This window comes from Python bivittatus, unplaced genomic scaffold (genome assembly GCF_059951505.1).
Source record: "Python bivittatus isolate LINGU-HERP-01145 unplaced genomic scaffold, Pbiv_v1 ctg000580_np1212, whole genome shotgun sequence".
NCBI classification, from domain to species: Eukaryota; Metazoa; Chordata; class Lepidosauria; order Squamata; family Pythonidae; genus Python; species Python bivittatus.
In genome coordinates, this window is record NW_028277087.1 from 1,009,712 (window position 1) to 1,023,940 (window position 14,229).

Sequence of the window (14,229 nt, forward strand, 5' to 3'; positions counted from 1 at the left end):
CCACGCTCCTACCCAGAGTAAACGATTCCCATTGTTCCCTTCCAGTTTTCTGAATTTGGCTCTATCATCATCATCTTCCACGTATAGGTTCTTTTTCTATATGTAGTAATTTTATTAAAGGTTACAATTGACAACAATAAAAACTAATACAAACTAAAAAAGAAAAAAGAAAAGGATAAAAAGAAAAACTAGAAGGTGCAGAAAAGGAAAAAGGAGAAAAAAAGAAAAATAGAAAAGAAAGAAAAAATAAGAATATCAGCTGGTTTCTTTTGTATATCCAATGTAGCATCTTTTTCCATGTCATTCTTGTACCCTGTCATTTTTAAATCCACCTTCAAATCAGTCTCAATCTTATCAGGTAAAACTTGTTTCTCTTCCATAACATCTTTTAAACACAGTCTATCTATAGAGACAGACACTCTTAAAATTAACTTCTGGGTCCATTGTTCAAAAATATCCTTCAGTATCACCAGTGTTAATATATTTTGCTTCATTCTGTATTTGTAAGTTGAGTCTGAGTGTTCTTCTCCTTTAATTGTAATCTTTAGTTCCTTCTAGTTCCCTCTAGTGTCCAGTTTTTAAGGTCATATCTTTTTTTTTTTTTTTAAGAATTCAAAACAAAAGCATTTTTCCACAGAAAGGATTCTCTATCATTAATTCCAAAATCTTATTTCAAATTTATCTGGACCCTTAGTCTGTTTGTAACTTTCTAAAATCAAAGTCTTAATCACCCTTTCCAGAAAAAAAAAAGTCCTTAAACTTATATTTAAAACTTCTTTCACCAAGGATTGAAAGAAACTCAGCCAGTGCTCTAAAACCTGTCGATCCAAAGGTTCCTAATGGCTGAAAATCAGTTAACAAGCCATTTCCAAAAGTGATTAGAAAAGGAAGGAAGCAGACCCAGTGTCCTTTCGAAGGTGCCAACCGTGATTTGAGCAAGATGCACACGTATAGATTCCATCATCAACAGGGCCATGCATTGAAAAGAAAGGAATGAAAAATGAACTGTTGCTCTCTCATTCAGTGGATGATGGTTTTACTGTTTAAAAAAAAAAAATTGGAAAAGTAATCTACCCATGGCCACCCAGGAGGGCAGAGTTAGTCCAAAGTTAGAAAATTTGTTTTTGCAACCGCTGCTCACGCTGGTTAGATCTCATTGAATTGGGCATGAGCATTGATGTCTTGCATGAATAAAGGGCTTCCATCTCAACCAGTCCCTGTTGATGTCCTGTAGCTCTTCCAAAAACTTTTCAGTGATCTGACTGATCCTGTCCATCCTCTGATCTGTTCTCACCCCCTTTCTTCTGCTTCCCTCAATCTGAATTCTTTTTTTAAACATTCGTGGAAAAATATAATACAGGTAGTTCTTACTTAATGACTGTTTGTTTAACGATGTTTTGAAGTTACAATGGCCTCAGAAAAAGTGCTTTACGACCTGTACTTGCACTCATGACCATCACAAACTGTTGCACTACCCCCACAGTCACGTGATTGCAATTTGAGACCTTTCTTACAATGGTCGTAAAGCAAATCACTATGATCATTAAGTGAATCACTATCATTAAGTGAATCAGATGGTTGTTAAGTGACTCACATGATTGTTAAGTGAATTCTGGCAAAAAAGTCCCTTTGGGAAGCTGGATTTGCTTAATGGCCATGTGATTCGCTTAACAACTACAGTGATTCACTTTACGACCATCATAAACATGGTTGTAAATTCAGGTTCAGTCATGTGGTGACGTGCTTAATGACTGCCCCACTTAACGACCAATTTTCTGGTCCCTATTGTGGTTGTTAAGCGAGGACTACCTGTAATATCATATCAGTAAGTGGCCAAGGAGTTAGCAAGGTGGTACAGTTAATGCTCAGTATATTTTTGATAAGAAATTAACCATAAAAGCAAAGTACATTGAATTATTTTAACAATACAAGAAAGGATTTGAATCTCTGGGAGATTCTGGGAGTTGAAGTCCACACATCTTAAAGCATGACTGGCTGGGAATTCTGGGACTTGAAGTCCACCCAACTTACAGCATGACTGGCTGGGAATTCTGGGAGTTGACACTCCCACACATCTTCAAGTTGCCAAGTTTGAGAAACACAGCTTTAAAGCTTCCCCTAAAACAGACTTCCCCAACTCCCCTCCCAGAATCCCCCCCCTGATTTTATTCCAAATGCATTGGACCAAATAAATTAAAATTTTTCCCCTTCCTTTTTGCCTTTACCCAGCCAATCAGGGAACACATGACCCCTCTAAAGCTGTCTTTAGAGTTGGAGATATGTTGACATCACAGTTCTCCCTCCTCACCCCCCCAATTTTTTTTTCTTCCCCATTTCACAGACTATCCCTGCTCTCGGCTAAAATTTCCCTCCGCTCCGCTACCTTAAATAGGGAGAGGAAAGAATTCTGGCCAGTGAGCCCCCTCGCCCTCGCAAGCACTTAACTCTGTGCAAGGGGAGCTGGGGGGTGCATCCCGTCCCCCCCGCGAATGGCACCCCCTGGAGATGCGGACACCTCTGTCACACATGCAACCCAGGGAGGTGTTAATAGAATCTGGAAATTGGATTTCGCACTGATTATGAGATGTGTCTGTTCCGATCAGCAGACCGGAAATAATTAATTACAAAAGCAATTATACGAGGCTCCTAATAAATCGCATTTGATGTAAAATGTTGGCCAGGAGAAGAGGGTGCCGGGGGGGGCAGGGGTGACCCTCAAAGGCCACCTTGCTGGGGACAAACTGGAGGTTCCCCCAAGAAGGGAAAAGCTGGGAATGAGAGGTTTCCTTGCACAAAAGGAGGGGGGGTGATAATTCAATTTGCCTTTGGAGATGATGGCAGCCATCCATGCTCAGCTGGGGTTGCTCCCACACCTGGACGACAGATTATTTGTAGAGCATGAAAGCCACCGTGTTCAGAAGGAAGGGAGGCCCGGACTGTGACTCACACAGGGAGGTGACCGGGTGCCTCTCGGGAGGACGGATCACCTCTCCGCATCTCTGGAGAGACGAGTTAGGGCAGCTTTGGGAATCCTTCTCAGAGGCGAAAGCAGACCTGCCTTTTGACTAACATAGTGATGAGCATCCTGGATTGTTTGCTCAACCTGGGCAGCTCTCTTCGTGGGGAACGTGCCCGGCACCAGAGATCCTCTGCCAGACAGCCTCCAGCCTCCACATGTACATCTTGGGGCATTTGAATAATTCATTTTTTCTGGCTCCCGTTTGGCTTTCGGAAAATTTGGAAACAGTGCCTTTTCAGCCTCCCCCATTGGCAGAAACGAAAACGCTTCCAAAAAAGATGGAGAAAAACAGGAGCCAAGAGGGGAGGGGGTGGAAATCACCCACCCGTGTTTTGTTTTGTGTTTTTCCCTCCCCCCCAAAAGGATGTCTTTTTTCTCCTTTTCTCCGGCCTGTTCTGAAACCATGGAAACCGAGAGAGGGAAAAGGTGCTGGGCTGGAGAAGCGAAGGACGATGAATATTATCTCCAGGAGAAGCACAAAAGCCCGTTCGGCGGAAGATGAGAAGCTGGAAGTCCAAAATAATGCCGCTTCCACTCTCAGCAGCGATAAGAAGAACAACCTGGCTTGGAAGACGGGGGGCATTTTTCTAACCCCAGAACCAGAAGGAAAAAAATGGGATTTTGTGGAGACCTGGAGTTCTCTGAGCTTGGCTGTTTTCTTGCAAACGTTTCATTACCCGGCCAGGTAACACCTTCAGGGCTAGAAGGGAGTGGGTTTGCCCCATCCCATTTTAGCCCTGAAGATGTTACCTAGCCGGGTAATGAAACGTTTGCAAGAAAACAGCCAAGCTCAGAGAACTTCAGGGACTCTGCAGTTCAACCCGGAGCTACACAGATTCTCTTCTAAATGTGATTTTTGAAGGACACCATAACTCTAACCCAAGCGCATCAGCACCATCCTGGATAATCATTGTAGCGTTCTTAGGGTGAAAAGATTCAAGGTCCAAGTATTTGCTTCCACCCACAATGGGTTGTTCAGGACTGAAGTATTTTCTCCCAGACTGACCTACCTTACAGGTCTGCTGTAAGGAAAGAGGATGAGCACATCTGGCCCCTGCTCAATAGCAAGTGGGCATTAGGCAAGTTGGAGAAGGTGTGGAAGAAAGGCCTTGGGGGTCCAAGAGAAGGAAATATTGCAAAACAGCTGTGATTTTCAGAGTGATGTTCAACCTCCTGGGCTCCGTGGGAATCTCTCAGCCAAAGGGTGATCCTCTGGGGTTGCTTTCGAATTTGGGTTTAAAAAAAATAAAAATAAAATAAAATCATTGTTGCAGGTCCTAGCATTCCCTCTGCCTGCTGTTCTGGGGTCCCCTTTTAGATCAGCCGTGGACTCAACCAAGGTTTGCTATTAAGGAGGAAGGCAGCAATCTTGGGTAGTTTGAATGGTGCTCATTGCAAGAAGATTGTCCTGCATTGCAGGATGCAGAAAACTGGGAGCAAACTCAGGGCGAAAGCTGAAGCCACACATCCTTAGCTCAATCTCCTGGAATGTCTCCCCAAATCAGAGTTTCATCCCAGAACTAGCTTCGGTTAACGCTGAAGCTCCTGAGCATGCAAAGACTGCCTTTTGCCCAGCAACCCTCATCGTATTATTTTCTTTCCTCCCCAGGCAGAATGCCGGAACTTTATCAAAGTGCTGCTTGTCCGCAACGACAACGTGCTCTTTGTGTGCGGGACCAATGCCTTCAACCCCGTTTGCTCCGATTACAGTGTGAGTACCTGATCGCGGCCTCTGAACCTCGTGTGCATTAGTTGCCCAACATAGATGGGTTCTTCCTGGGTTTGGCTGCTCCAATTGGAGAATTAACTTGCTACAAACCATAGAGCTGTGTTTTTCAACCATAGCAACTTTAAGATGTGTGGACTTCAACTCCCAGAATTCCCCAGCCAGCATGGCTGGCTGGGGAATTCTGGGAGTTGAAGTCCACACATCTTAAAGTCGCCAAGGTTGAAAAACACTGATCTAGAGCAAGTTAAATCTATCACACAGGCTTTCTCAAACTAAGTATCTCCCAATTGGGTTTCATTCCCAGAATTTTCTGCAATTCTGGGGAAAGTTTGGGGAAAGCCGTCAGTGTGAGTTAGAAGGGAGGACAAAGACTGTAGATCCATGTGATCTCTAGGTTGGTGGGTCGTTAAACCCTTCTTCCCTGAATGGGGGCACTCCGGTTAGGGGCGTCTGCAAGGCATGGTCAAAAAAATCACGATGCCAGCTGCGATGGTGAGACGCACATCAAAAATAGGCAGAGCTTCCATCGCACCATCACGGGCACCATCTTGACTTTTCTGACCCAACCCTGGCTCCAGATGTGGTGGGACAGCTCTCCGGAGGTCTGTAAGCCTGGGATCCTGTGTCCCAGAGTTGATCCAGCCCTGGTCTGTCCTGGCTGGGGGATCTGCGACTCTTCTGACCCATTCTGCTTTCCACAGATGGACTATCTAGAACCGATGGGTGACAACATCAGCGGCATGGCCCGGTGCCCGTATGATCCCAAGCATGCCAACGTTGCCCTCTTTACAGGTCAGTGCTGTGGGAGGGAGGTGCTTCTAATTTCCTTCCTATCCCCACCTCTCTCCCCAGAGATCTCTGAGTGGTGTCCTTTCTCCCTGTGCCCTTCCCCTTAAGAGGCAGGAAATTTGATCCGGTCTTCTTGAAATGGCTTAGAAGGCTTGGTGGATATTTCTTTCATCTGCCTCTTAATAAAGTTGGTTAGTTGGAAAAGATGCCGCCAGACACCTGATTTTTAGAGACCCATGTGCCTCTCCTCCTACAACGTCTACAGTTGGGCTGTTTTGGGCTTTCCAATCTAGCCTACAGACTTCCCTTTACCTGGTGAACTCCCGCCTAAGCATTAAGCCGGTTTGATTCTTTTGAACTCTCCAGGATCAAATGGATCCTTGGCCTCACCATGACTCAGGGCTCTTCTTGTGTCCAGTTTCCCAACCAGCATTGGCATCATTCATCCCTCTGAGTGCCCACCCCTGCCCTTTTTCTGATTCCTCAAAAACTTGGCCATTGATTCCCCCCGTTTCCTTCTGCTCTCCCTCTGCCCAGTTCTCTTTTCCCCCTTTCTCTCTTCCTTTCTCCCACTCCTCCCCAATTCTTCTCTTTGGCATCCTCTCTGTTGCATTTCTCCGTGGCTTTGCCTGTTTGAGTGCTGTGGGGTGAGCCTGGAGCGCTCCCAGATATTTTTATTTAACCCTGGTTTCCCTTTTCTGCTCGCATCACTTCTTCATCCATTTTCTTTTTTCTTTCTTTCTTTCTTTCTTTCTTTCTTTCTTTCTTTCTTTCTTTCTTTCTTCTCTCTCTCTCTCTCTTTCTCTCTCTCTCTCTCTCTCTCTCTCTCTCTTTCTTTCTTTCTTTCTTTCTTTCTTTCTTTCTTTCTTTCTTCTCTCTGGCCCCGATAGGAGGAATGCTGTTCACAGCCACGGTGACCGATTTCCTGGCCATCGACGCCGTGATTTACCGCAGCCTCGGAGACAGCCCGACCCTGCGCACGGTGAAGCACGACTCCAAGTGGTTTAAAGGTAAGGAAAGGGGTGCAGCTGGTCTTGTGTATGCAGGATGTGGAGAGGAGGGTCAGGACCCCACAGCTGCTCTGGCAAGGGAGATAGGAAAAGCACAGCCTCTTTCCAAGAATTCAGTTTGGCAAGCTTTTACCGCATCCCTTGAATAAATCTGGCCTCGGATGCACTTTATCGGTGGCATTTTTGGGCATGAAAAAGGAATTGGGTACTGGAAAATAATTTCAGCCTCACCGATAGCCTTTTCTCCTGGTGTTGCTGCAGTGTTTTCAAGTCAGAGTTCTTCGGAATTAAAATTTCCTGAGCAGGAGGTGGGGGAGCCTTCAGGCCGTGGGCCTTTTGAGGAAAAACTGTATCGTAGGATATTTTTTTAAACGCGTTTTGTAGTGAAGATGAGGGGAAACCAATTGCCAAGAGCAGGTCTGGCCTTTCCTCCCAGCTGAAAAACGAACAGATGAATGAACGAGCCGTTTTCAAGTATGGTGGGCGAGGGGGGGCCGAATGGTTAGAATCGTGCCCAGAGGTGGGGCAAGAAGCGAAGGGTTTAAATTGCAGCCAAGAAGATTTTGGTGGGGCATCAGAGCTGTTCTACAACAGACCAGGTTGCTCTAGGTCAGTGTTGTCCAAACTTGGCCACTTTAAGATGAGTGGACTTCAACTCCCAGAATTCCCCAGCCAGCGTGGCTGGCTGGGGAATTCTGGGAGTTGAAGTCCACTCATCTTAAAGTGGCCAAGTTTGGACAACACTGTCCTAGGTGGTGGTGGAGGTGTTTAAAACATAGTTTGGATGGCCATCTGTCCGGGATTCTGGGCAGAGGGTTGGACTAGATGACCTTTAAGGCCACCTCCACTTTCCCTTTCTAGTATTCTATGAACAGACTCCCTCAGCACCACCTCAGGCCTTGGTCTTCATTGAAGGTCTTCAGGCAGAAACCAAAGAGCCATCTGTCCAGGATGATATAGTGATGAATCCCTACACAACGCAGGGGGGTTGGACTAGATGACCTTGGAGAACCCATCCAACGTCCCATTTTACTAGACTATAAAAAAAAAGCAGACTAAATGGCAACCGTCCTAAATTGGGGGCCCCGTTGGGTGTGTTGGCTCATAGTTTCCATGGTTCACAGCCCAGCTAGTGCCTGGGAATTTGGGGTGTTGTTATCCAAAATCTCTGCAAGGCACCGTGTTGATGAAGACTGCAACGCAGGAGCTGGCGAACTCTCTGGGTCCAGAAATCAAATAGCTTTCCTAACAAAGTGACATCAACCTGGGCAGAATATTATTTCACTGGATGTATTTCTGTGCCACAGCTTCTTGGAGAGTTCACAAGCCCGCTAAAGGAATAAAATATACCACACCAGGACAGCAGAATAAAATGGCAGATTAAAATCAACAGGGAGGATGATCTAAAACTTTTCAAGCGAGATTTAAAATGCCTGAATGAATAAAAAGATGAGTTTTTTAACTTGGTGTCTGAGCTTAAAAAAAAGAAGAACGCTCCTAGTTTTACCCCCAGTTGCTATATTTATGGTTCCAAAACAGAATGTGAGCATCCTTGGGAAGGTAAGATCTTTTTTTATTAGGAAATGGTAGAAGACTCCTTAAAAGTGGAGGCAAAAATACAGAGGCAGTATTTATAGCCAAACCAATGCGTGTTTATTCCCAGTCTTGTAGCATTCAGTGGAATATACACTCCATTAAATGTGTAGAATTGTAGCCTTAGCTAATGTTCCTTCCAGTCAATCCGCTAAAAGATTCTGGAATAATTTTAAAAGTTGCCTTGGAGCCCGTGCGTGTGCGTACGTGTGCTTAAAATAATGTAACTGACAAAATAAAAGAGTGCCAGAGACAAATTATGGGACCTGGGAGCCATGGGCCAGGAGGCCCATCCCTAAAAGATACCCAGCTTCCTTTCCTTTGTAAAGGACATAAAGCCAAGGGCTGTTCGCTCTAATTTATTTAGGAGATAAACAGCATTCGAAATTAATGACAGCCGCAGGAATTGCTAGCTGTTTTTGCAAGATTCCCTATAGTGGGCTTGCTCCGTTCACAAAGCAAATGCATGCTTGCACGCCTGCCCGCGTTTCTGCACAATTGGGTACATTCATGTGCTAATTGATGCCCTCGGTCAACGACTCTGGCCCTATCAATTAAGATTTCTTTAATGGCTTAGCAATAATAGGTGAGAAAAAGACCTCGGAAATCTTGTTGCTGTCAGGTTGGAGAGGAGTCAGCTGGGTGATATAGCTGGAAAAAAGGAAAGGAAGAAAGCTGTTTTTAGTTGGCCTCAGAAGATGTTTTCAACTCTGGGGAAATAATGTTTCCGGTTTGGTGAGACCCCGCCAGCGAGACCGTGTCTCGTTCTGGGGGTTGCGTTCATCGGGATGGGTTCCACAAAAGGCAGGAAGGATGATCAACAGAGCAAAAACGAAGTCCTGTGAAGGATTTTGGAGGAGGCTGTCCTCCAAAAGGCCTTGGAGGAGAGACTTCAGAAGGTCAAGACCTGTCCTCCATTGTTCCAGAATGGAGGACATGGAATAACAGACTGGAGTTATAGGAAAGCCGACATTGCTTGAATGAGAAGGAAGACTTCCAGACAGGAAGAGCTGTTTTCAAAGGAGAATTCATGCTTAGAGGGGGGTCTCCCCTTCCCTGGATGTGCTCAAGAAGATGATGTTGGGAATGCTTCAATGATTCCTGCCCCCAGCAGGGGTTGGATTGGATGACCCCAAGGTACCCTTCCAGTTCTGGGTTTGTGGGACCTTGAAGCTCACTGCATCAGTTAACTCAGCGTTTCTCAACCTTAGCGACTTTAAGACGTGTGGACTTCAACTCCCAGAATTCTCCAGCCAGCCATGCTGGCTGGGGAATTCTGGGAGTTGAAGTCCACACGTCTTAAAGTCGCTAAGGTTGAGAAACGCTGAGTTAACATTTCCTTAAATGCTTGCACTCCTAATAAGCTACACCCAAGACCCAAATCCCTCAATGGAGAAGAAAAGGCCAGTTGGAGGTCCTTCATAACAACAACAAAAAAAGTCCTAAGTGCAATGAAGTTCTGGGTTGGATGGAACGGGAACCCCAGTTTTCATGAGGTGGCCTGACCAAGTTCTGAGATGTCATCTGGAGCATGGAGCAAGGAACATCTTTTTTGATTTGCGTCCAGCTCCTCTGTGGTGGTTTCTCGATGGATTGTTTGGGCTCCTCTGGAGCAAGTCCTTCAATCTAATACATGGGGAAGGGAGTGAATGAGGCAGCTTCTGAAGGATCTTTCCAAGATGGTCCTGCTTGACCTCTTCTCCTGTTTCTTCCCCCACCCTCTGCAGAACCCTACTTTGTCCATGCTGTGGAGTGGAAGAACCACGTCTACTTCTTCTTCAGAGAGATAGCGATGGAGTTCAACTACTTGGAGAAGGTGAGTCCAACCAGCGCTGCCCAACTGTGATGGAATGGAATTATGAAGGCCAGGCTCAGGGAGATAAGCGTTTTCTTAGTTCACCGCAAGAGCGTGGGAACTTCAAGAGGATGAGACTGGCACCTCCCTGAGGAATTCACAATGTTGTGGCTGCCATTACTTGGGAGTGGGGTTTCAGTCTGGGAAAAATCTTGCTAGAGGTTGCAGCTAATAAACATAGCTGGAGTGAATTTACATGGTCTCTTGGGGTTCCTTGGGCTAGGCCTGACACCAACGAACTCATGGTTGGGTGATGGGGCCAGCTAGACTTTGCGTTGTCCTCAGGAGCTGCTGGGTGCTGAGCCTCCGAATCACCATACGTGGTCTTCCACCATGCTAAATGCCGTAGTTGCGTCGCTCCTGAACTTTGTGAGAATGCGAAAGAAGTGATTGGTGATATCCTATCAATATCAAGTTTAGAGTTTTGTAGAGATTTCTACTTACTTCTTAGGAGGACATAACGGACTTTGTTCTGGACGGTGAACGAGTGAACAGAAAATGAATTTCAAGCTGTACGATCCTTGTAAACTCTTTATCTATTTGCTGATATTTTATTCTTTACCCACTACGTCTCCTCCTCTTTTTTTATATAGCTATTGATTCGGTTTCTTTAAATGTCTTGATAAATAAACTATTTAAAAAGAAGAAGGTAGACCATCCGCTGGAGACCCATCGGCTTATACTGTAACGGAATGCAGTATAATGTAATACAATATGTTATTCTATCACATCAAACATTACATTACATTGGGTTATGTATTACGATGTCGTTCTATCATGTTTCCTATTATACGAATGTAGTAATGAAACCAAAAGTGAAATGCTTGGTTTGATGCACTGCAAATGTTACCAAAACCCGTAGGGTGGAGGGTATTTCGTCTAGGACCGGAAGGCCTGGCGCAATATGGTTCGTGGGGTCACGAAGAGTCGGACACGACTTAACGACTGAACAACAACAACAATATATGCGTCTAAAAACTGAGCGCCTCTTTTGCACTGACTTACGGCCTACGGACTTGTCATGGTCCATCACGTCGGTTCTGACTTCTGGCGACTGCCTGGACAAGTCCCTGCAGTTTTCTTGGCAAGATTTTGGAATTAGTTTGCCTTTGTCTTCTTCCTAGGGCTGAGAGGGAGCGGCTGGCCCAAGGTCACCCCGCTGGCTTTGCGCCCAAGGCAGGACTAGAACTCAGAGCCTCCCGGTTTCTAGCCCAGTGCCTTTAACCACTGGGCCAAGCCAGCTGTTTTGTCCAAACTCAGCTACCCACAAATGATGAAATAACTTCTAAGGAGGTCTCAGGGACTCAGCCGTGGGGCATTTTATTCTAATAATAACATCAAATAAACACGTTGAGTGACAGCCGCTTCTACACGACGGATAACCTGTCATGTTTTCATCTGCTCCTGCCTTCCCCAGTTCGCTGCGCAGCTAGTTCAGAGAGTTTTAAGCTATATATATCCCTTCTCTGGAATGAAAAGAAAATACTGGAGCAGATGCAAAGAGGATGTTCTTTTAGAACAGTCCTGCTTATTGCCCAAATAGAACAAAATTGCAGACAAAATCAAATCATCTCCATTATCCATTGAATTTCTTGCTCCTAGCTTGATTTCACCCAAACAACGTAGTGGTGAAGAAGCTGGACTAGAAACCGGGAGACTGTGAGTTCCCGTCTTCCCTAAAGGGAAAGGCCCCCCTTCTTCTCAGCCCAACCTACCTCACAAGGTTGTTGTTTTGGGAAAAATAGGAGGAGGGAGCATTAGGTATGGGGCCTGGAGTTGCACAAAAGACAGGCGGGAGATAAATCTAATCAATAAAATAAACAATATTGTTCTGTGGCAAATCTAGTTTCTTCTCCAAACTAGCAAAAGGAAGTAGGTGTCAGAAAACACACATAGGCACACAAAAATAGACAGAGATAAAAATGTATAATAGATAAATAGATATATATAAAATGTATGATGATAGATAGATAGACAGACAGACAGATAGACAGATGATGGATGGTGATGAGAGAGAGAGAGGATGGATGGATGGATGGATGGATGGATGGATGGATGGATGGATGGATGGATGGATGGATGGATGGATGGGTGGGTGGGTGGGTGGGTGGATAGGTGGGCGGATAGGTATAGGTGGGTGGATGATGGATGGATGGATAAATAGATGGATGGATGGATGGATGGATGGATGGATGGATAGATAGATAGATAGATAGATAGATAGATAGATAGATAGATAGATAGATAGATAGGTGATAGGTGATAGATAGACAGACATAGATAAAAATAGATGACAGGTAGACACAGACACAGAGACGCATAGTCACAGATAGGTAAACCAAGCCACGCTTAGCCCTGAGAAATCCCAGCGCACAATACTCAGTGGCTGTGTGTACAAAACATGCCGTACCCAAAGGAAAAAACAATCACGGCTTAACCCAAACCAGCCTTTCCTAATCCGCTCAGCTGCAGACGTGCCACCCGCAGCACCAACGTTGGGCAGCCTTAGGCAGGCTTCTCCTCCACGTGCGTTTAGCCCTCTTGTAAAAGAGAGCCTGACCCGTGTTTTGCAACGCGGACCAGCAGCCCCACCTGCTGTGAGTGACGCCACTCTCTTGCAGCCCCTACCGGTTGCGCCCTCCCGCCCCAGCCACGCCTGGGACCGCTCAGGTGGGCTCTTTCTGACGCTGTCCTTTGCTTCTAGCCCCAAGACCGGAGGAGCTGAGCCCCCTTGCTGCCCCTAGGCAAGGTGGCAGTCCAGTGGCGAGCTGAGCTTTGAACCCCCACTCAGGCTCTGCAAGAACCGCCCTGCCTAGGGAGCCAACTGGATCTCTCCCCGAGGTCCTCTTGAGATCCCTAAGGACCACCATTCCTCCCAGCTTGATTTGGGGGGCGAGGAAGAGAAAAAATGCTAAGAGGTTTCTGCTTAGCAACTCAGCTTCCCCCCTTTCTTCTCCCCCACGCAGATGGTGGTCTCGAGGATAGCCCGCGTCTGCAAGAACGACATGGGGGGGTCCCAGCGGGTGTTGGAGAAGCAGTGGACGTCCTTCCTGAAGGCTCGCCTGAACTGCTCCGTCCCGGGAGACTCTCACTTCTATTTCAACGTCATCCAGTCGGTCACGGACATTTTGGAGATCGACGGGAGGCCGATGGTGCTGGCCGTCTTCTCCACGCCCACCAACAGGTGAGCTGGAGGGCTGGGCTGGGCATCGTATTGAACCCAGAATTTCAGCTGCCCTGAAATGCAGAATGTGGGATTCTTTGCAAGAGACCATAACGTAACCAGGAAAAAGCTGTCCTTCGTTCCCCACTTCTGGGAACTGTAGATAAAAAGTAATTATTAAAATGAAAATATTATCAAAGAGTTTGAAATTTACAAACCTTGTCAGCCTTCCCAGGTAGGGAAGAGCAGAATATCAATCATAGTGGAGCCATCTAAGAAGATCTCCAATTCCCAAAGACCCCCAGGTTGGAAAGGAATTGTAGCTCTGTTCTAGAGGATGTGTTTTTAAAAACCTGGGTTCAAGTCCTCACATCTCCAGCGGAGTTAGGAGAGATTCTAGGCAGAAACCTTAAAAAGGCTGTGCCAAATCAGGGTAAAACTCTGGGCGCACCCACACAGCCTCCTGGCCCTGGCTCTGAGATTTTTTCCGCCCGTGAGGTTGTGTTCTCACCCAGGATCTGGGATTTCCAACACAGCTTTTTCCCCCCCATCCTTTGTAGAGGTTATCCAATGCCTTCCAGTTGCTACAGCAAAGCGATAGGCTTTCCCCTAGTTTCTAGTCCTCATGGGGCTGAATGCAGGGGGACTTAAACATAGGAAGAATATACCTTATTCCAAGAACAATTCCACACAGCCTGGAAAACGGTGTCCCCACCATGGCCCTTTGGTCAGGGGTCAAGTCCCACAGCAGCTGGGCAAGGTCCAAAACGTCAGAACTAACCAGAAGGTCTCTTTGATGCTAGTCTTGGGGTAAATGCAGAATCTGGACACTGTAAGAGGAATTTCCCACTTTTTTTTTTTTTTTAAAAGAACTTTATTACATTTCAGTAAAGAATAAAAAAAAACAAGAAGGAAAAAGAAAAGAAAGAAAAGAAAAAATACAGAAGAAAAAAAAAGTAACTTCCAACTTTCTTTGGTCCAGGGATAGATATAAAATGCATTCACCTCTCACTCTAGTATTCAAAAGACTACAATAGACATCTATATCAACAAATGATATAAAACAGATTA

General features: G+C 45.8%; 1 protein-coding gene across 2 annotated transcripts in view; it reads left to right on the forward strand.

The window, feature by feature from the left end:
* The window catches only part of SEMA6B (semaphorin 6B), a 148,421-nt gene that overhangs the window by 109,845 nt on the left and 24,347 nt on the right, over positions 1-14,229 (forward strand). For both annotated transcript variants that reach the window (XM_088149321.1, XM_088149322.1), the window contains exons 6-10: positions 4,629-4,730; positions 5,450-5,540; positions 6,428-6,547; positions 9,868-9,956; positions 12,962-13,179. In XM_088149321.1, coding sequence (XP_088005447.1) covers positions 4,629-4,730; positions 5,450-5,540; positions 6,428-6,547; positions 9,868-9,956; positions 12,962-13,179 — 620 coding nt within the window. The remainder of the gene's footprint in view (positions 1-4,628; positions 4,731-5,449; positions 5,541-6,427; positions 6,548-9,867; positions 9,957-12,961; positions 13,180-14,229) is intronic.